This window comes from Eptatretus burgeri, chromosome 10 (assembly GCF_056783735.1).
Source record: "Eptatretus burgeri isolate ZD-2024b chromosome 10, Ebu_testis_v1, whole genome shotgun sequence".
NCBI classification, from domain to species: domain Eukaryota; kingdom Metazoa; phylum Chordata; class Myxini; order Myxiniformes; family Myxinidae; genus Eptatretus; species Eptatretus burgeri.
This window is the reverse complement of record NC_140970.1, coordinates 101,386,417-101,406,553: the sequence shown is the minus strand read 5'-3', so window position 1 is coordinate 101,406,553 and position 20,137 is coordinate 101,386,417. Positions and strand designations below refer to the sequence as shown.

General features: G+C 37.7%; 1 protein-coding gene and 3 pseudogenes across 3 annotated transcripts in view; 1 reads left to right on the top strand and 3 right to left on the bottom strand.

Moving 5' to 3' along the window:
- The window catches only part of IDH3G (isocitrate dehydrogenase (NAD(+)) 3 non-catalytic subunit gamma), a 71,102-nt gene that overhangs the window by 20,402 nt on the left and 30,563 nt on the right, over nucleotides 1-20,137 (top strand). For all 3 annotated transcript variants that reach the window (XM_085899676.1, XM_085899677.1, XM_085899675.1), the window contains one exon: nucleotides 1,260-1,357. In XM_085899676.1, the coding sequence (XP_085755802.1) occupies nucleotides 1,260-1,357 (98 nt within the window). The remainder of the gene's footprint in view (nucleotides 1-1,259; nucleotides 1,358-20,137) is intronic.
- LOC147019298 (uncharacterized) lies at nucleotides 3,204-5,317 on the bottom strand (annotated as a pseudogene).
- LOC147019297 (uncharacterized) lies at nucleotides 5,528-7,468 on the bottom strand (annotated as a pseudogene).
- LOC147019296 (uncharacterized) lies at nucleotides 9,592-19,989 on the bottom strand (annotated as a pseudogene).

The following is a 20,137-nucleotide window of genomic DNA, read 5'->3' as shown; positions in this document are numbered from 1 at the left end:
ATTCTTGCAGTAAGAATATGTGGATCCAATTGCTGGACATTCACTATGATACCATGCATGCTTTGGACCCTCACCACAGCAGTGGCAATTGTCCTTACACTGGAGTCTATTCAGGGTTGGTCTCCTTTGTGATGGGCGGTTATGGTGCTGGGTTCGATTGTGGTTTCAGCCTTGCTTGTTTGTAGTGTACAGCGGCTGCCCTCGTATCCTCATCACTGAGAAGCGTGTATTAATTCCTTCACATCAAGCACTGAGAATATCTGGAATTAGGTATACTTGCAACGAAAGGACAATGTGAATCTGAGTCCTTGAAAGTTCATATTGCTGACCTACTTCAAGAGCTTTGGTCAGTGTAACTTCCTCACCCCTGTCTCTTAGGCATTCCTGGACCTTCTCCTCATTTACGCCTTGAATGATAACATCCACGAGCACATCTTCAGATTGTGCATACTCGCAGTCAATGAGAATGAGATACAAGTTCTTAACAAAGTTGTCAAACAGTTCCTTGGAGTTTTGTTTCCTCTTGAACAGTCGATGCCTCATAATGCACTTGTTTTTCTGGGGACGAATGTACAATTCAAATTTGTCAAAATCCATAACTTTGTTGGGGTCATCCTTCTCACCTTCAATCCATTCAAAAGTCTTGTATATCTCTCGTCTTTGTTCCCAAATCCACGTTCCAAGCCAGCCTGCCTTGTGCGTTGTCGGGTAGATCAGCCAACGGACTGTCAAAAACGACTCAAATGTGGTTTCGAATTCAACCAAATTGCTGATACGGCACAGTGAAGCTGAATCCCAGTCAATATTTGGGTGATCAAAGTTAATGGATGTTGTAGTTTGTGTTTCAATGAAACTGATGGACGGAATCATTTGCTGATTATTCTGACACTTCAGTTGGTCCAAAAACAACATTCAGTGTGCAAGTCCATTATTTTTTGTTTTTTAAAATCTATGAGCTGAGACTGGGTCTTTAATGGTTATAAATGGTCACGAACAACAGGTTATGAGTCATTCTGAGTGACGTTGAGAGTTTTGAATGATCGGTTGTTAAAGCATCCAACTTTTGACTGCCAGCTTAGAACAAGGTTTAAAGCAGACTTTGAGCACTTCTACACTTCACTGGAATGCCACTTTTAGCCAAAGGCATGGAAGTTCGACTTCAAAACGTGATGTTACTATGAAATCCACATTGATTTGGTACATTTGTAACCTTCTGGGTAGTTTAGTGGTTGTCTGCATTCTTCCCTGTTTTTTTTCAGCCACCTCCTGCTTGCTATGGAGGTCGCCACACAGTGGCCATGATCCCTGGAGATGGGATTGGGCCTGAGATGATGGACCACATCCGGAAGGTGTTCAGGTAAAGATAATGTCATGTACTTTGTACGCTAGGCCCAAAAGATGATGGCTTCACAAGGTATGATATTGACACAAAGATGTGATACACCAAGAATTATCGATGAGTCGGTGATAAATAACATTCAGAACTTTAGCTGAATGGAGCCGAATGAAAACAAGCTGGTACACAAAATTCTCGAAGCTGGAAAACATCCACACGAGGAGGAGAAGAGAAAAGGGAGAGAAAACACAACAGTGGAGAGGAAATGACTGAAGCAAAATAAATTTAAATTGTGTGGAAGAGCCACGATACTGTGCCTTGAGTTGCCATCCTGGTACTGATTTGCAATGCCCTATTCAGGAGTGTCATGCAGGGGTTTATGGTCGTGTTGGTTTTCATGCCCTCAGCAGTGCTGGAGTGGAGAAGCTGGACTCTCTGCTCTGTTTCTGTCCTCTCCTCCACTCTGCACTCCCGTCTCCACTCTCCTCTCCTCTCCTCCCGTCTCCACTCTCCTCTCCTCTCCTCCCGTCTCCACTCTCCTCTCCTCTCCTCCCGTCTCCACTCTCCTCTCCTCTCCTCCCGTCTCCACTCTCCTCTCCTCTCCTCCCGTCTCCACTCTCCTCTCCTCTCCTCCCGTCTCCACTCTCCTCTCCTCTCCTCCCGTCTCCACTCTCCTCTCCTCTCCTCTCCTCCCGTCTCCACTCTCCTCTCCTCTCCTCTCCTCCCGTCTCCACTCTCCTCTCCTCTCCTCTCCTCCCGTCTCCACTCTCCTCTCCTCTCCTCTCCTCCCCTCTCCCCTCTCCTCTCCTCTCTCTCTCTCTCTCTCTCTTTCCCTCTCCTCTCCCTCTTCCTCTCCTCCCTTTCTTCTCCCTCTCCTTCTCCCTCCTCCTGTCTCCACTCTCCTCTCCTCTTTCCTCTCTCTCCTCTCCCGTCTCCACTTTCTTTCTTTCTTTCCTCTTTCTCTCTTTCCTTTCTTCTCTCTTTCTCCTCTCTGCTCTCCCTTTCTTCTTCTCTCTTTCTCTCCTTCTCCTGCTTCTTTCTTCCTTTCTTCTTTCTTTCTTTCTTCTCTTCTCTCTCTCTTCCTTTCCTTCTTCTTTCTTCTTTCTCTTCCTGTTTACTCTCTTCTTTCTTTCTTTCTTCTTCTTCCTTTCTTCCTGTTTCTCTTCTTTCCTTCTCTTCTTTCTTTCTCTTCCTGTTTCTTTCCTTCTTCTTCTTCTCTTCTGCTTTCCTTTCTTCTTCTTCTCTCTTTCTCTTCCTGTTTCTCTCTTTTCTTCTTTCTTCTTCCTTCTTCTTTCTTTCCTTTCTTCCTTCTCTTCTTTCTCTCTTTCTTTCTTTCTTCTTCTCTTCTTCTCTCCCGTTTCTTTCTTCTTTCTTCTTCTTCTTTCTTCCTGTTTCTCTTTCTTTCCTTCTTCTTTCTTTCTTCTTTCTTCTCTCTGTTTACTTTCCTTTCTTCTCTTCTCTTCTTCTTCTTTCTTTCTTCTCTTTCTCTTCTTTCTTCTTTCTTCTTTCTTCTCTCTCTCTCTTCTCTTTCTCTTCTCTTTCTTCTTTCTCTTCCCGTTTCTCTCTTTCTTTCTGTTTCTCTCCACTTTCCTTCTTCTTCTCTTTCTCTCTCTGTTTTCCTTCTTTCTTCTTTCTCTTCTTCTTCCTGTTTCACTTCTCTTTCTCTTTCTCTCTTTCCTTCCTTTCTTCTTTCTTTCCTTCTCTTCCTTTCTTTCTTCTTCTTTCCTTTCTTCTTCTTCTTCTTTTCTCTTCTTCTCTGCTTCTCCACTTTCCTTTCTTTCTTTCTCTTCTGTTTCCTTCCTTTCTTCTTCTTTCTTTCTTTCTCTCTTTCTTCTTTCCTTTCCTTCTTCTCTGTTTCTCTCTTTCTTTCTTTCTTCTTTCTTCTCTTCTTTCTTCTCTCTCTGTTCTCTCTTCCTTCCTTTCTTTCTTCTTTCTCTCTTTTCCTTTCTTTCTTCCTTTCTCTTTCCTTCTTCTTCCTTCTTCTTTCTTTCTTCCTTTCTTCCTCTCTCTCTTTCTTCTTTCTTTCTTCTTCTCTTTCTCTCTTTCTTCTTCTTCCTTTCTCTTCCTTTCTTCTTTCTTCTTTCTTTCCTTCTTTCTTTCTCTCTTTCTTTCCTTTCTTCTTTCTTCCGTTTCCTCTTTTTCTTTCTTTCTCTTCTTTCCTCTTCTCTTCTTCTTCTCTCTTTCCTTTCCTTTCTTCTTCTCTTCCTTCCTGCTTCTCTACTTTCTTCTTTCCTTCTTTCTTCTTTCTTTCTTCTTCTCTTTCTTCTTCTTTCTTTCTTCTCTCTTCTCTCTTTCCTTTCTTCTCTCTTTCTTCTTTCTTCTTTCTCTCTGTTTCACTTCTCTTCCTTTCTTCTTTCTTCTTTCTTCTTCTCCACTTTCCTTTCTTCTTTCTTTCCTTTCTCTCTCTTTCTCTTTCTTCTCTCTCTTCTTCTTCCTTTCTCTCCTGTTTACTTTCTTCTTTCTCTTTCTCTTCTCTTCTCTCTTTCTTCTTCCTTTCTCTTTCTTTCTCTTCTCTCTGCTTCACTTTCCTTCTCTCTCTACTTCCTTCTCTTCCTGTTTCCTTTCCTTCTTTCTTCTTCCTTTCTTCTCTCTCTGTTTCTCTCCTTTCTTTCTTTCTTCTTTCCTTTCTTTCTTCTTTTCTTTCTTCCTTTCTTCTTTCTTCTCTTTCTTCTTCCTTCTCTCTTTTCTTTCCTTTCTTTCTTCTTCCTCTTTTTCTTCTTCCTTTTCTTTCTTCTTTCTTCTTCTCTTTCCTTTTCTTCTTCTTCTTTCTTCTCTTCTCTCTTCTTTCCTTTCTCTTTCTTCTTCTTTCTTCTTTCTTCTCTTTCTTCTCTTTCCTTTCTTCCTCTTTCCTTTCTTCTTTCTTCTTCTTTCCCTTTCTTTCTCTTTCTTCTTTCTCTTCTTCTTCTTCTTTCTCTTTCTCTTTCTTCTTTCCTTCTTTCCTTTCCTTTCTTTCTTCTTCCTGTTTCTTTCTTTCTTTCTTCTTTCTTCCTTTCTCTTCCCGTTTACTTTCTTCTTTCTTCTTTCTTTCCTTCTCTCTGTTTCTCTTTCTCTTCTTTCTTTCTCTTTTTTCTTTCTTTCCTGTTTACTTTCCTTTCTTCTTCTCTCTTCCTGTTTACTTTCCTTTCCTTTCTTCTTCTTCTCTCTTTCTTCTTTCTTTCCTTTTCCTTCCTGTTTACTTTCTCTCTTCTTCTACTTTCTCTTCTCTCTTCTACTTTCCTTTCTCTCTTTTCTCTTTCTTTCCTTTCCTTCTCTCCTTTCTTTCTTCTTTCTTCTTCTCTCTTTCCTCTGCTTTACTTTCTTTCTCTCTCTTTCCTTTCTTCTTTCTTTTCATTTCTTCTTCTTTCTTCCTTTCTTCACTTTCTTCTTTCCTTTCTTCTTTCTTTCCCTTTCTCTTTCCTTTCTTCCTTTCTCTTCTGTTTACTTTCTTTCTTTCTTCTTTCCTGTTTCTCTCTCTTTCTTCCTTTCCTTTCTTTCTTCTTCCTGTTTACTTCTTCTTTCTTCTTTCTTCTTCTCTTCTGTTTCTTTCTTTCTTCTTCTATTCTTTCTTCTGTTTACTTTCTTCTTTCTTTCTTCTTTCTTCTTCTTCCTTTTTCATTTCTCTTCTTTCTTTCTTTCTTTTTCTTCTTTCGTTTCTTCTTTTCTTCTCTTTTCTTCTTCCTGTTTACTTTCTTCTTTCTTCTTTCTTTCTTTTTCTTCTTCTTCTTCCTTTCTCTTTCTTCCTCTCTCTCTTCTTTCCTTTCTTCTTCCTTTCTCTACTTTCTTCTTTCTTTCCTTTCTCTCTCTTCCTTTCTCCACTCTCTCTTCTTTCTTCCTTTCTTCTCTTCTTTCTTCCTTTCTCTTCTTCTTTCTTCTCTCTTCTCTTCTTCCTCTTTCTCCACTTTCTTCTTCTTTCCTTTCTTCTTCCTTTCCTCTTTCTTTCCTTTCTTCTTTCCTTTCTACTTTCTTCCTGCTTCTTTCCTTCTTCTTTCCTTCTTCCTTTCCTCTCTCTCTTCTTCTCTCTTCTCCTTCCTTTCCTTCTCTCTCTGTTTACTTTCCTTTCTCTTCTTCTTTCTTCTTTCCTCTCTCTTTCTTTCCTTTCTTCTTTCTCTGTTTCACTTTCTTCTTTCTTCTTTCTCTCTCTCTTCCTTCTTTCTCTTTCTTCTTCTTTCTTTCTTTCCTTTTCTTCCTCTTCTTTCTTTCCTTCCTGTTTCTCTCTTTCTTCTTCTTTTCTCTCTTCCTTTCTCTCTTTCTTCTCTCCTTCTCTCTCTTTCCTTTCTTCTTCTCTTTCTCTCTCTTCTCTTCCTTTCCTTTCTTCTTTCTCTCTTCCTTTCTTCTTTCTTCCTTTCTTTCTTCCTTTCTTTCCTTTCTTCTCTTCTTCTTCCTTCTCTCTGTTTCTCTCTTCTTCCTTTCTTCCTTTCTTTCTCTTTCTTCTCTGTTTCCTTTCTTTCCTTTCCTTTCTTCTTTCCTTTCTTCTTTCTTTCTCTTCTTTCTTTCTTTCTTCTTCTTCTTTCTTCTTTCTTTCTTCTTCTTTCTCTTTCTTTCTTTCTTCTCTTTCTTCTTTCTTCTCGTTTACTTTCTCCTTTTCTCTCTTTCCTTTCTTCCTTTCTTTCTCTCTTTCCTTTCTTTCCTTCTTCTTCTCTTTCCTTTCTCTCTTCTTTCCTTTCTTCTTTCTTTCTTTCTCTTCCTTTCTTCTTTCTCTCTTCTTTCCTTCTTCCTTTCTTCTCATTTTCTTCTCTTTCTTCTTTCTTTCTTCTTCTCTTTCCTTTCTTCTTCTTCCTTCTCTTTCTCTCTTTCTTTCTTTCCCTTTCTCTCTTTCTCTTCTTCTTTCTTCTCTCTCTCTCTTTCCTTCTCTACTTCTCTTTCTTTCTTCCTGTTTCACTTCTCTCTTCTTTTCTTCTTTCTTCTTTCCTTTCTCTGTTTCCTTCTTCTTCTTCCTTTCTTCTCTCTTCCTTTCTCTCTCTTCTCTCTGTTTCACTTCTTTCTTCCCGTTCTCTTTCTCTTCTCTTTCTTTCACTTTCCTCTCTTCCACTTCTCTTTCTTTCCTTCTCTTTCTTTCCTTTCTTCTTTCCTTCTTCTCTCTCTCTTCTTCCTTCTTTCCTCTCTTTCTTTCCTGTTTCCTTTCTTCTTCTCCTTTCTTCACTCTTCTTCTTTCTTTCTTCTTCTTCCTTTCTTTCTCTTTCTTCTCTTTCTTCTTCTTTTCTTCTTTCTTCTTCTTTCTCTTCTCTTTTCTTCTTCTCTTTTCTTCTTTCTTCTTTCTGTTTTCTTTCTTCTTCTTTCTCTCTTTCCTTCTCTTCCTTTCTTCTTCTTCTTTCCTTTCTTTCCTTTCTTCCTTTCCCGTTTACTTTCTTTCTTTCTTCTTTCTCTTCTCTTTCTCTTCTTTTCTTCTTTCTTTCTTTCTTCTCGTTTCTCTTCTTTCTTCTTCTCTTTCTTTCTCTTCTGCTTCTCTACTTTCTTTCCTCTCTTTCTTCCTTTCTTCTTCTTCTCTTCTTTCTCTGTTTACTTTCCTTTCTTCTTTCTTTCTTCCTTTCTTTCCTTCTTTCCTTCTTCCTTTCTTTCTTTCTCTTTCTCTCTTTCCCTTTTCTTCTTTCTTTCTTTCTTCTCTTTCTTTCCTTTCTTTCTTCCTTTCTTCTCTTCCTTTCTTTCTTCTCTCTTCTTTCTCTTTTCTCTCTTCTTCTTTCTTTCCTTTTCTCTTCTCTCTTTTACTCTTCTTTCTCTTTCTCTCTTCCTTCTTCTCTTCCTGCTTCACTCTCTCTCTTTCTTCTTCTCTTCTTCTTCTCTCTTCCTGTTTCTCTTCTTTCTTTCTTCTTTCTTTCTCTCTGTTTCTACTTCTTCTTCTTTCTTCTCTTTCCTTTCTACTTTCTTCTTTCCTTTCTTCTTCTTCTCTCTCTTCTTCTTCTCTTCTTCTTCCTTCTCTTCTTTCCTTTCTCTTTCTCTCTTCTTTCTTCTTTCTTCCTTTCTTTCTCTTTCTCTCTTCTTTCTTTCTTCTTTCTTTCTTCTTTCTTCTCTTCTTTCCTCTTCTCTCTTTCTTCTTTCCTTTCTTCTTCTTTCCTGTTTCTCTTTCTCTCTTCTTTCTTTCTCTCTTTCTTCTTTCTTTCTTTCTTCTTTCTTTCTTTCCTGCTTCTCTTCTTTCCTTTCTTCTTCTTTCTTTCCTTTCTTCTTTCTTTTTCTTTCTTCTCTTCTTTCTTCTTCTCTCGTTTCCACTTCTTCTTTCTTCTTCTCTCTGCTTCCCTTTCTCTTTCTTCTTTCTCTCTTCTCTTCTTCCTTTCTTCTTCTCTCTTTCTTCTTTCTTCTCTCTGCTTCTACTTTCTTTCTTCTTTCTTCTTTCCTTCTTTCCTTTCTCTCTTCCTTTCTCTTTCTTCTTCCTTTCCTTTTCTTCCTTCTTCTCTACTTTCCTTCCTTTCCTTTCTCTTCCTGCTTCACTTTCCTTTCTTCTTCTTCTCCTTTCTTCTCTTCTTTCCTTTCTTTCCTTCTTCCTTTCTCTCTTCTTTCCTTTCTCTTCTCTTTCTTCCTTCTCTGTTTCTTCTTTCTTCTTTCTTTCCTTTCTCTCTTCTTCTTTCCTGTTTCTCTCTCTTCTCTTCTTCTTTCTCTTCTTCTTCTCTTCTTCTTCTCTTTCTTTCTTTCCTTTCCTTTCTCTTCTCTTTCTTCTTCTTTCTTTCTTTCTTTCTTCCTTTCTTCTTCTTTCTTCTTTCTTCTCTTCTTCTTTCTTCTTCTTCTTTCTTTCTTCTTCTCTTCTTTCTTCTTTCTTCTTCTCTTTCTTCTTTCTTCTTTCTTCTCTTCTTCTTTCTTCTTTCTTCCTTTCTTTCTTCTTCTTTCTTCCTTTCTTCTCTTTCTTCTCTCTTTCTCTCTCTTTCTCTTCTTCTTTCTTCTCTTTCTTTCTTCTTCTTTCTTTCTCTTTCTTCCTTTCTTTCTTTCTTCTTTCTTTCTCTTTCTTCTTCCTTCTTCTTTCTTTCTTTCTCTCTGTTTCTTCTTTCTTCTTTCTTTCTTCTCTTCTTTCTTCTTCTCTTCTTTCCTTTTCTTCTTTCTTTTCTTCCTTTCTTTCTCTTCTCTTCCTTCTTCTTCTTCTTTCTTCTTCCTGTTTCTTTCTTCTTCTTTCTTCTTTCTTCTTCCTTTTCTTCTTCTCTTCTCTTTCCTCTTCTTTCTCTTCCTTTCTTTCTTCCTTTCCTTTCTTCTTCTTCTTTCTCTTTCTTCTTTCTCTCTTTCCTTCTTCTTTCTTCTCTCTTTCCTCTTCTTCCTTTCTTCTTTCTTCTCTTCTCTCTTTTTCTTTCTTCTTTCTCTTCCTTTCCCGTTTCTTTCTTCTTTCTCTTTCTTTCTTTCCTTCCTTTCTTCTCTCTTTCCTTTCTTTCTTTCTTTCCTTCTTCCTTTCTTCTCTCTTTCTCTTCCTTCTTCCTTTCTTCTTCCGTTTCTTTCCTTTCTTCCTTTCTCTTTCTTCTTCTTCCTTCTCTTCTTTCTTTCTTCTTTCTTTCTTTTTCTCTTCCTTCTCTACTTTCTTTCTTTCCTTTTCTTCTTTCCTGTTTCACTTCTTTCTTCTTTCTTCTTCTTTCCTGTTTCTCTTTCTTTCTTTCTTTCCTTTTCTTTCTTCCTGTTTACTTTCTTTCTTTTCATTTCTTCTCTTTCCTTTTCTTCTTCTGTTTCTTCTTTCTTTCTTTCCTTCCTTTCCTTCTTCACTTTCTTCTTTCCTTTCTTCTTCTTTCCTTCTTCCTTTCTTTCCTTTCTTCTTTCTTTCATTTTCCTTCTTTTCTTTCCTTTCTTCTTCTTCTCTTTCTTCTCTCTTCCTTCCTGTTTACTTCTTTCTTTCTCTTTCTTTCCTTTCCTGTTTTCTTCTTCTTTTCCTTTCTCTTCTCTTTCTTCTTCTTTCTTTCTTTCTTCTTTCTTTCTTCTTTTCTTCCTTTCTTTCTTCCTTTTCTCTCTTTCTTCTCTTTCTTCTCTTTCCTTTCTCTTCTTCCTTTTCTTTCTTCTTTCTCTACTTTCTTCTCTTTCTTTCCTTTCTTTCTTTCTTCTTTCCTGTTTACTTTCTTTCCTTTCTTCTTTCTTCTTTCTTCCGTTTTCTTCTCTCTTCTTTCTTTCTTCTTTCTTCTTTCTTCTTTCTTTCTTTTCTTTCTTTCTTTCCTGTTTCTTTCTTTCCTTTCTTCTTTTCTTCTTTCTTTCTTTCTTTCCTTCTTCTTTCTCTTTCTTTCTTCTTTCTTCTTTCTGTTTCTCTTTCCTTTCTTTCTTTCTTTCTTCTTTCTTCCTGTTTCTCTTCTCTTCCTTTCTTCTCTCTTCTTCTTTCTTTCCTTTCTTTCTTCTCTGCTTCTCTTCCTTTCTTCCTTTCTCTTTCTTCTTTCTTTCTTTCCTGTTTTCCTTTCTTTCTTTCTTTCTTCTTTCTTCTTCTCTGTTTCTTTCTTCTTTCCTTTCTTTCTTTCTTCTCTGTTTACTTTCTTTCTTCCTTTCTTCTTCTTTCTTTCCTGTTTTCTCTTTCTTTCTTTCCTTTCTTTCTCTTTCTTTCTTCTTTCTTCTTTCCTTCTTTCTCTCTTTCTTTCTTTCTTTCTTTCTTTCTTTCTTTCCTTCCTTTCTTTCTTTCTTCTTTCTTTCTTTCCTTTTCTTCTTCTCTTCTTTCTTTCTTCTTTCTCTTTCTCTTCTTTCCTTTCTTCTTCCCGTTTACTTTCTCTTTCTTTCTTCTTCTCTTCCTCTTTCTTCTTTCTTTCTTCTTTCTTCTTTCCTGTTTCTCTTTCTTTCCTTTCTCTCTTTCTTTCTTCCTGTTTACTTTCCTTTTCTTCTTCTCTCTTCTCTTCTGCTTCTTTCTCTCTTTCCTTTCTCTCTTTCTTCCTTTCTTTCCTTCTTCTCTCTTTCTTCTTTCTTCTTTCCTTTCTCTTCCGTTTACTTCCTTTCTTTCTTTCTTCTTTCTCTTCCTTCTCTTCTTCTTCTTTCTTTCTTCTTTCTTCTTTCTTCTCTCTCTTTCTTCCTTTCTCTTCCTTTTCTTCTTCTTCCTTTCCTTCTCTCTTCTTTTCTCTTCTCCTCTCTTCCTTTCCTTTCTTTCTTCTTTCTCTTCCCTGCTTCTCCACTTCTCTTCTTCCTTTTCCTCTCTTCTCTCTTTCTTCTTCTTCTCTTTCTCTTCTCTTCTTCCCTTCCTGTTTCACTTTCTCTTCTTTCTTTCTCTTCTCTTCCTTTCCTTCTCTTCTCTCTCTTCCTTCTTCTTCTTTTCTTCTTTCCTTTCTCTTTCCTTTCTTCCTTCTTCTTCTCTCTCTGTTTCCTTTCTTCTTTTCTTTTCTTCCTTCTTCTTCCTTTCTTCTCTTTCTTCTTCCTTTCTCTCTTCTTTCCTTTCTCTTCCTTCTCTTCTTCCTTCACTTTCTCTTCTTTCTCTTCACTTTCCTTTCTTTCTTCTCTCTTTCTCTTCTCTCTTCTACTTCTCTCTTTCCTTTCTCTTCTTCTTTCTTTCTTCTCTCTTTCATTCTTTCTCTCTCTGTTTCTCTTTCCTTTCTTCCTTTTCCTTTCTCTTCTCTTCCTCTTCTTCCTTTCTCTTCTCTCTCTTCTTTCTTTCTCTTCTTTCTTCTCTTCCCTTTCCTTCTTCTTTCTCTTCCTTTCTCTTCTTCTTCTCTTTCCTCTTTCTCTTCTTCTTCTCTCTTCCTTTCTTCTTTCTGTTTCTCTCTTTCTTTCCTTTCTCGTTCCTTTTCCTTTCTCTTCTGTTTCTCTTTCTTTCTCTTTCTCTCTGCTTTCTTCTTTCTTTCTCTCGTTTCCTTTCTCTTCCTTCTTTCTTCCCTTTCTCTTTCCTTTCTCTTCCCGTTTCTCTCTTTCTTCTTCTCTCTTCTCTTCTTCTCTTTCTCTTCCTTCCTTCCTTTCTTTCCTTTCTCTTCCCGTTTCTCTCTTCTTCCTTTCTTCTTTCTCCTTCCTTGTTTCCTTTCTTCTTCTTTCTTCTTTCCTTTCTTTCTTCCCGTTTCTCTTCTTCTTCTTTCTTTCTTCTTTCCTTCTTCTTCCTGCTTCTCTTTCCTTCTCTCTTCTCTCTCTTCTCTTCCTGTTTCTCTGCTTTCTCTTCCTTTCTTTCTCTCTTCTTCTTCTTTCTTTCCTTTTCTCTTCTCTCTTTCTCTCTTCTCTCTCCACTTCTCTTCCTGTTTCCTTCTCTTCCCTTTCTCTTCTCCTGCTTCACTTTCTCTCTCTTTCTCTCCTTCTTCCTCTTCTTCCTTTCTCTCTTCTCTTCCTTCTTTCTTCTTTCCTGTTTCTCTTCTTCTTCTTCCTTTCTTCCTTTCTTCTCCACTTCTCTCTTCTCTCTTTCTTCTTCTCTCTTTCTCTTCTCTCTTCCTTTCCTTCTCTCTTCTTCTCTTTCTTCCTTCTTCTCTTCCTTTCTTCCTTTCTCTCTTCTTTCTCTTTCTTTCTCTTTCTTCCTGTTTCTCTCTCTCTTCTTCTCTTCCTTTCTTCTTCTCTGTTTCACTTTCTTCTTTCTTTCTTCTCTCTTTCTCTTTCTCTCTTTCCTTTCTTCTTCTCTTTCTCTCTTTCCTTTTCTCTTTCTTTCCTTCTCTTCTTTCTTCTTTCTTCTTTCCCTTCTCTCTTTCTTTCTTCTTCTCTTTCCTTTTTCCTTTCTGCTCTTCTCTCTTCTTCTTTCTTCTTTCTTTCTTTCTTTCTTTCTTCTTTCTTCCTTCTTCCTTTTCTCTCTTTCCTTCTCTTTCTTCTCGTTTCCTTTCCTTCTTCTTTCTTCCTTTCTTCTCTCTTTCCGTTTCTCACTTCTTCTTCTCTTCTCTTTCTTTCTTCTTTCCTGCTTCACTTCTCTCTTCTTCCTTTCTCTTTTCTTCTTTCTTCTCTGCTTCACTTTCCTTTCTTCCTTTCTCTTCCTTCTCTTTCCTTTCTTCTTTCTTCTTTCTTCCCGTTTCACTTTCCTTTCTCTTTCTCTCTTCTCTTTTCTTCTTTCCTCTTCTCTCTTCTACTTTCCTTTCTTCTTCTTCTTCTCTTCCTTTCTCTCCTCTCTTCTCTTCTCTCTTCCTTTCTCTTTCTTCCTTTCTTTCTCTTCTTCTTCTCTTCCTTCTCTCTCTTTCCTTCTTTCTCTCTCTTCTTCTCTCTTTCCTTTCTCTTTCTTTCCTTCTTTCTCTCTTCTCTCTTTCCTTTCTCTCTCCTTTCTTTCCTTTTCTTCTCTCTTCTCTTTTCCCGTTTCTTCTTCTTTCTCTCTTTCTTCTTTCTTCCCGTTTTCCTTTCTCTCTTCCTTTCTTTCCTTCTTTCTTTCTTCTCTCTGTTTTCCTTTCCTTCCTCTGCTTCTCTTCTTCTTCTTCTCTTCCTTCTCTCTCTTCTCTCTTCCTCTTCTTCTTTCCTTTCTTTCCTTTCTCTCTCTTTCCTTCTCTTTTCCTTCTCTTCTCTCCTTTCCTCTTCTACTTCTCTCTTCTCCACTTTCCTTCTTTCTCTCTTCCTTCTCTCCACTTCTTCCTTTCTACTTCTCTCCTTCTTCTCTCCTTCTCTTCTTCCACTTTCCTTTCTCTTCTCCACTCTCTCTTCTTCTCCACTTCTTCCTTTCTTCTCTTCTTTCCACTTTCCTGTTTTCGTTTCTTTCTCTTTCCTTGCTTCTCTTTCTTCTTTCTCTCTTCCTGTTTCTCTCTTTCTTCTCTCTTTCCTGTTTTCTTTCTTTCTTTCTTCTTCCTGTTTCTCTTCTTTCTTTCCTTTCTTCTTTCTTCCTTCCCGTTTCCTTTCTTTCTTTCTTCTTCCTCTGCTTCTTTCTTCTTTCCTTCTTCCTTCCTGTTTACTTTCTCTTTCTTTTTCTTCTTTCTCTCTCTGCTTTCTACTTCTTCTTTCTTCTTTCTTTTCTCTTCCTGTTTCTCTTTCTTTCCTTCTTTCTCTTTCTTCTTCCTGTTCTCTTTCCTTTCTTTTCTTTCTTCTTCTTTCTTTCTTCTTCTTTCTTCTCTTCTGTTTCTCTTCTCTTTCTTTCCTTTTCCTTCTCTTCCTTTCTCTCTTTCTTCTTTTCTTCTTCTCTTCTCTGCTTTCTTTCTTTCTTCTTTCTTCTTTCTTTCTTCTCGTTTCTTCCTTCTTTCTTTCTCTTTCTCTTTCTTCCTTCCTTCTTCTCTCTTTCTTCTTTCTTTCTTCTCTTCCTTTCTTTCCTTTCTTCTTTCTTTCTTTCTTCTTCCTGTTTCTCTTCCTTCTTTCTTTCTCTTTCTCTTCCTTTCTTCTTCCCGTTTCTCTTTCCTTTCTTTCCTTTCTTCTTCTTCCTGCTTTCTCTTCTTTCCTTTCTTCTTCTCTTTCTTCTTTCTCTTCTTTCTTCTTCTTCTCTTTCTTTCTCTTCTTCTTCTCTTTCTTCTTTCTCTTTCTCTTCCTTTCTTCTCTTCTTCCTTTCTTCTCTTTCTCTTCTCTTCTTCTCTCTTTCTTCTCTCTTCTTTCTTTCTTTCTTTCTCTTTCTCTCTCTGCTTCTCTTTCTTCTTTCTTTCTTCTTCTCTTTCTTCTTTTCTCTCTCTTTCTTCTTTCTTCTCTTCTTTCTCTTTCTCCTTTCTCTTTCCTTCCTTCTTCCTTTCTTTCTTCTTTCTCTTTCTTTCCCTTTCCTTTCTCTTTCTCTCTTTCTTCTTTTCTTCCTTTCCTTTCTTTCTTCTCTTCTTCCTTTCTTTCTTTCCTTTCTTCTCTCTTCTCTTTCTTCTTCTCTGTTTTCTTTCTTTCTTCTTTCTTCTTTCTCTCTTTCTTTCTTTCTTTCTTCTTTCTCTTTCTTTCTTTCTTCTTTCCTTTCTTCTTCTCTCTCTTTCTTCTTTCCTTTCTTTCCTTTCTTCTCTCTTTCTTCTTTCCTTTCTTCTTTCTTTCTTTTCTTCTTCCTTTCTTCTCTTTCTTCTTTCTTCTTTCTTTCTTCTTCCTGCTTCTCTCTTTCTTCTTTCTTCTTTCTTCTTCCTGTTTCTCTTCTCTCTTTCTTTCTTTCTTCTTTTCCTCTGTTTCTCTTCTTTCTTTCTCTCTTCTTCTCTCTTCTTCTTTCTTTCTTCTTCCTTTTCTCTTCTTCTCTTCTTCTTTCTTCCTTCTCTCTTCTCTTTCTTCTTCTTCTTTCTTTCTTCCTTTTCTTTCTTTCTTTCTTCTCTTCTTTCTCTCTTTTCTTCTTTCTCTTTCTTCTTCTTCTTCTTCTTCTTCTCTTTCTTCTTTCTTTCCTTCTTCTCTGTTTCTTTCTTCTTCTTCTTTCTCTCTCTTCTTTCCTTTCTTTCTTTCCTTCCCGTTTCCTTCTCTCTCTTCTTTCTTTCTTTCTTCTTCTTTCTTTCTTCTTCTTTCTTTCCTTTCTCTTTCTCTTCTCTTTCTCTCTTTCTTCTTCCTTCTCTCTTCCTTTCCTTCTTTCTTCTTCTCTTTCCTTCTTCTCTTCTTCTCTTCCTTTCTCTTTCTTTCTTCTTTCCTTTCTCTCTTTCTTCCTTTCCCTTTCTTTCCTTCTCTCTTTCTCTTCTCTTTCTCTTTCTTCCTTTCTTTCTTCTCTTCTCTCTTTCTCTTCTTTCTTTCTTCTTTCTTCTTTCTCTCTTTCTTTCCTTTCTCTTCTTCTTCTTCTCTTTCTTCTTCTTTCTCTTTCTTTCTTCTTTCTCTTTCTTCTCTTTCTTCTTTCTTTCTTTCTTCTTTCTTCTTTCCTTCTTCTTCTTTCCTTTCTCTTTCTTTCTTCTTTCTTCTTTCTTCTTCCTTCTGTTTCCTTCTTTCTTTTCTTTCTTCTCTTCTCTCTGTTTCCTTCTTCCCTTTCTCTTTCTTCTTTCTCTACTTCCTGTTTCTCTCTTCTTCCTTTCCTTTCTTCCTTTCTCTCTCTCTCTCGTTTCTTCTTCTTTCTTCTCTTCTTCTTTCTCTCTTCTTCTTTCTTCTCTTCTTCTTTCTTCTTCTTCTTTCTTTCCTCTTTCTCTCTTTCTTCCTTTCTTCCTTCTCTCGTTTACTTCTCTTTCTTTCTTCTTTCTCTTTCTTCTCTCTTTCCTTTCTTCCTTTCTCTCCTTTCTTACTTTCTTTCTTTCTTCTTTCTTCTCTCTTTCACTTTCTACTTTCCTTTCTTTCTTCCTTTCTTCTTCTTTCCTTCCTGCTTTCATTTCCTTCTTTCTTCTTTTCTTCTTTCTCTTCCCGTTTCTTCTTTCTTTCTCTTTCTCTCTCTTTCTTCTTCTTTCTCTTTCTTTCTCTTCTTTCTTCTTTCTCTTTCTTTCTTCTTTCTCTTCTCTGTTTCTCTTCTCTTCTTTCTCTCTTCTTTCTTCTTCTTTCCTTTCTTTCCTCTTCTTTCCTTCCTTCTTTCTTTCCTTTCTCTCTTCTTTCTCCCTTTCCTTCCTCTCTTCTTCTCTGCTTCCTTCCTTTTCTTTCTTCTTTCCTCTTCTTTCTTCTGTTTCCCTTTCCTTCTCTTCCTTTTCTTCTTCTCTCTCTTCCTTTCTTTCTTTCCTCTTCTCTTTCTCTTCCTCTGTTTCCTTCTTCTTTCCTTTCTTTCCTTCTCTCCTCTTCCTTTCTTTCTTTCCCTTCCTTCCTCTTTCTCCCTTCTCTGTTTCTTCTTTCCTTCTCTTTCTTCTTCTTCCCGTTTACTTCTCTCCTTTCTTCTTTCTTCTCTCTTCCTTCTCTTCTCTTCTCTTCTCTTCTTCCTTCTTTCTCTTTCCTTCTCTCTCTCTTTCTCTCTTCTTTCTTCTTCCTTTCCTTTCTCTCTTCCTTCTTCTCTCTTCTTTCCTTCCTGTTTCCTTTCTTTCTTCTTTCTTCTTTCTCTTTCCTTTCTCTTCTCTTCCTTCTCTTCTCTTTCTTTCTTCTTCTTCTTTCTCTTTCTTTCTTCTTTCTCTCTTCTTTCTCTCTTTCTCTTTCTTTCTTCTCTTTCCTTTCTCTTTCTCTCTTCCTGCTTCTTCCTTTCTTCTCTCTTTCCTTTCTTTCTCTCTTCTTCCTTTCTCTTCTTTCTTCTCTCTTCCTTTCTCTTCTCTCTTTCTTCTCTTTCCTTTTCTTCTTTCTTCTTTCTTCTTCTTTCTTCTTTCTTCCTTTCTCTGCTTCTCTTCCCTTTCTTTCTCTTTTCTTCCTTCTCTTCCTTTCTTCTCTTTCTCTCTCTCTTCTTTCCTTTCTCTCTTCCCGTTTCTCTCTCTTCTCGTTTTCTTCTTTCTCTCTTCTTCACTTCTCTCTCTTTCTTCTTTCTCTCCCTTTCTCTCTTCTCTTCTTCTTTTCTTCTTTCCTTTCTTTCTCTTTCTTCTCTTCTCTCTCTTCCTTTCTTCCTTCTCTCTGCTTCTTTCTTCTCTTCTTCCTCTGTTTCTCTTTCCTTTCTCTCCTTTCTCTTTCTCTCTTCTCTCTTCCTGTTTTCTTTCTTCCTTCTCTTCTTCCTTCTTTCTTCTCTTCTTTCTCTTCTCTTTCTTCTTTCTTCTTTCTCTCTTCTCTTTCTTCTTTCCTTTCTCTCTTTCTCTTCTTTCTTCTTCTCTTTCTCTCTCTTTCTTCTTCTTTCTTTCCTTCTCTCTTTCCTTTCTTCTTTCTTCTCTTTCTTCTTTCTTTCTCTCTTTCTTTCTTTCTTTCCTTCTTTCTTTCTTTCTTCTCTTCTCTTCTTCTCTCTTTCTCTTTCTTCTTTCTTTCTTCCTGTTTTCTCTCTTTCTTTCTTTCTTCTTCTTCTCTTCTCTTTTCTTTCTTCTTCTTCTCTTTCTTCTTTCTTCTTCTCTTCCTGTTTCTCTCTTCTTCTTTCTTTCTTTCTCTTCTTCCTTCTTCTCTCTTTCTTCTTTCTTTCCTTTCTTCTTTCTCTCTTTCTTCTTTCTTCTTTCTTCTCTTCTCTTTCTCTCTTTCTTCCCGTTTCTTCTTTCTCTTCTTTCTTTCTTTCTTTCTTTTCTTTCTTTCTCTCTTTCTTCTTTCCTTTCTTCTTTCTTCTTCTCTTTCTCTTCCTCTGTTTCCTTTCTTTCTTTCCTTTTCCTTCCTTTCTTTCCTTTCTTCTCTTCTCCTTTCTCTGTTTCTTTCTTCTTTCTTCTTCTTTCCTCTCTGTTTACTTTCCTTTCTCTTCTTCTCTCTTTCTCTCTTTCTTTCTTCCTTCTCTTCTTCCTTCTCTCTCTTCCTGCTTCTACTTCTTCCTTCTTCTCTTTCTCTCTCTTCTCTTCTTCTTCTCTCTCTTCTTCTTCTTTCCTTCTCTTTCTCCTCTCTCTTTCTCTCTCTTTCTCTTCTTCTCTCTCTGTTTCTCTCTCTCTTCCTTCTTCTCTCTTTCTTCTCTCTTCTTCCCTTTCTCTCTTCCTGTTTCTCTCTTCTCTTCTTTCTCTTCTCTCTTCTCTTTCTTCTCTCTTCTCTCTCTTCCTTCCTTTCTTCTTCCTGCTTCTCTCCTTTCTCTTCTCTCTCTCTCTTCCTTCTCTCCGTTTCTCTTCCTTCTCTCTCTTCTCTTTCCTCTCTTCTCTCTCGTTTCTCTCTCTTTCTCTCTCTTCTCTCTTTCTCTCTCTTCCTTTCCTTTCTCTTCTCTGCTTCTCTCTCCTTTCTCTCTCTCTCTTCTCTCTTTCTCTTCTTCTCTTTCTCTCTTCTCTCCCTGCTTTCTTCTCTTCTTTCTTCTCTCTCTGCTTTCTCTCTCTTCTTCCTTTCTCTCTCTTTCTCTCTCTCTCTTTCTCTTCTCTGCTTCCTTCTCTCTTCCTTTCTCTTCTTCTTCTCTTTCTTTCTCTTTCTCTCTTTCTCTCTTCTCTCTGTTCTCTTCCTTCCTTTCTCTTCTTTCTCTCTCTTCTTTCCTTTCTTCCTTTCTCTTTCTCTCTTTCCTTTCTCTTTCTCTCTTTCCTTTCTCTTTCTTCTCTTTCTTTCTCTCTTCTTCCTCTGCTTCCTTTCTCTTCTTTCTTCTTTCTCTCTCTTTCTTCTTCTCTCTTTTCTTCTTCTTTCTTTCTCTCTTCTTTCTTCTTTCTTCTTTCTTTTCTTCTTCTCTTTCTCTTTCTTTCCTTTCTCTTCTTCTTCTCTTTCTCTTCCTGTTTCTCTCTTTCCTTTCTTCTGTTTCTTTCTTCTTTCTTCTTTCTCTTCCCGTTTACTTTCCTTTCCTTTCTTTCTTCTTCTCTTTCTTTCTCTCTTTCTTTCTCTCTTTCTCTCTGCTTCTCTTTCTTCTCTTTCTTTCTCTCTCTTCTTTCCTTTTCTTCTCTCTTTCTGTTTCTCTTCCTTCTTTCCTTTTCTCTTCTTTCTCTCTCTGTTTCTCTCTTCTTCCTTCTCTTTCTCTTCCTTTCTTTCTTTCTCTTCCTGTTTCTCTTCCTTTCTTCTCTTTCTTTCTTCTTTCTCTCTTCTTTCTCTTCCTTTCTCTCTTTCTTCCTTTCTTTCCTTTCTTCCTTTCCTGTTTTCTCTCTTCTCTCTTTTCTCTCTTTCTTTCTTCTCTTCCTTTCTCTTTCTCTTTCTTCTCTTTCTTTCCTTTCTTTCTCTTTCTTCCTTTCTTCTTTCTCTTTCTCTCTCTTTCTTTCTTCTTCTTTCCTTCTCTCTTTCTCTTTTCTTTCCTTTCTTTCTTTCCTTCCTGTTTCTCTTTCTTTCTTCTTCTTTCTCTCTTTCCTTTCTTTCTTCTTTCTTTCTTTCTTTCTTCTCTGTTTCTCTCTTCTTCTTCTCTTTCTTCTTCTTTCTTTCCTTTCTTCTTTCCTTTCTTTCTCTTTCTTTCTCTTTCCTTCTCTTCTTCTCTCTTTCTTTCTTTCTCTTTCCCTTCTCTTTCTCTCTTTCTTCCTTTTCTTTCTTCTCTTTCTCTTCCTTTCTCTCTTTCTTCCTTCTCTTTCTCTCTTCTCTCTTCTCTTTCTTTCTTTCTTTCCTTTCTTTCTTTCCTTTCTTCTCTTCCTGTTTCTCTCTTCTCTTTCTTTCTTTCCTTTCTTTCCTGCTTTCTCTTTCTTTCTTCTTTCTTCCTGTTTCTCTCTTCTTCTTTCTCTGTTCTTCTTCTTTCTCTTCCTTTCTCGTTTCTCTCTTTCCTCTTTCTTCCTTTCTCCTTTCCTTTCTTTCCACTTTCCTTTTCTCTCTGCTTTTCCTTCTCTCTTTTCTCTGCTTCTCTCTCTTTCTCTCTTTCCTGTTCTCTCTTTCCCTTCCCGTTTCTCTCCACTTTCTCTTTCCCTCTCTTCTCTCTTTCACTTTCCCTTCTCTCTTCTCTTCTCCTCTCTCTCCGCTTTCTCTCGCTTTCCGCTTCTCTCTCCACTTCTCACCGTTCTCCGCTTTCCACCTGCCTCCGCTTCCGCTCTCCACCTGTTTCTCTCTCTCCACTTTCCACCCGTTTCTCTTCTCTCCACTTCTCTCTCCTATCCCATTCTCTCTCTCCACTTCTCTTTCTGCTTTCTCCTTCCCGTTCTCTCTTCCTCTCCTGTTTCTCTCTCCACTTTCCTCTTCTTCCTTGCTTCCCTTTTTCCACTTCTTCCTTTCTTCTCTCCCGTTTCCTTCTCCACTTCTTCTCCTTCTTCTCCTTTCTCCCTTCTTCTCCTTCTCCACTCTCATTTCCTTCCTCTCTCTCTCCACTTCTCTCTGCTTTCCTTCTCTCCACTCTTCCTTCTCTCCCGTTTCTCTCTCTCCACTTTCCTCTTCTCTCTGTTTCTCTCTCTCTCTCTCTCTCCACTTCTCCTTTCTCTCCTTTCTCTCTCTCCTTGTTCTCCACTTCTCTTCTTCTCTCTTCTCTTCCTTCTTCTTTCTTCTCTTTCTCTCTCTTTCTTTGTTTCTCTCGTTTCTCTTCGTTTCTTTCTCTTCCTTCTTCCTTTCTCTCCGCTTCTTTTCCACCCGTTTTCCGTCTCTGCTCTCTCCACCTGCTCTCCGCTTCTCCGCTTCTCATCCTGTTTCCTTCCGCTTTCCTCTCCTCTCTGCCTTTCCTCTTTCCTCTCCTGCTTCTCCGCTTTCTCTTCTCTCTGCTTCATCTTCGCTTTCCTGCTTCTCTCATTTTTCCTGCCTGCTTCTCGCTTCTCCTCCCGTTTCCTCCGCTCTCATTCTCTCATTTCCTTCCTTCCTCCTGCTTCTCGCTTCTCCTGCTTCTCTCTTTCTCCCGCTTCTCCGCTTTCTCTATTC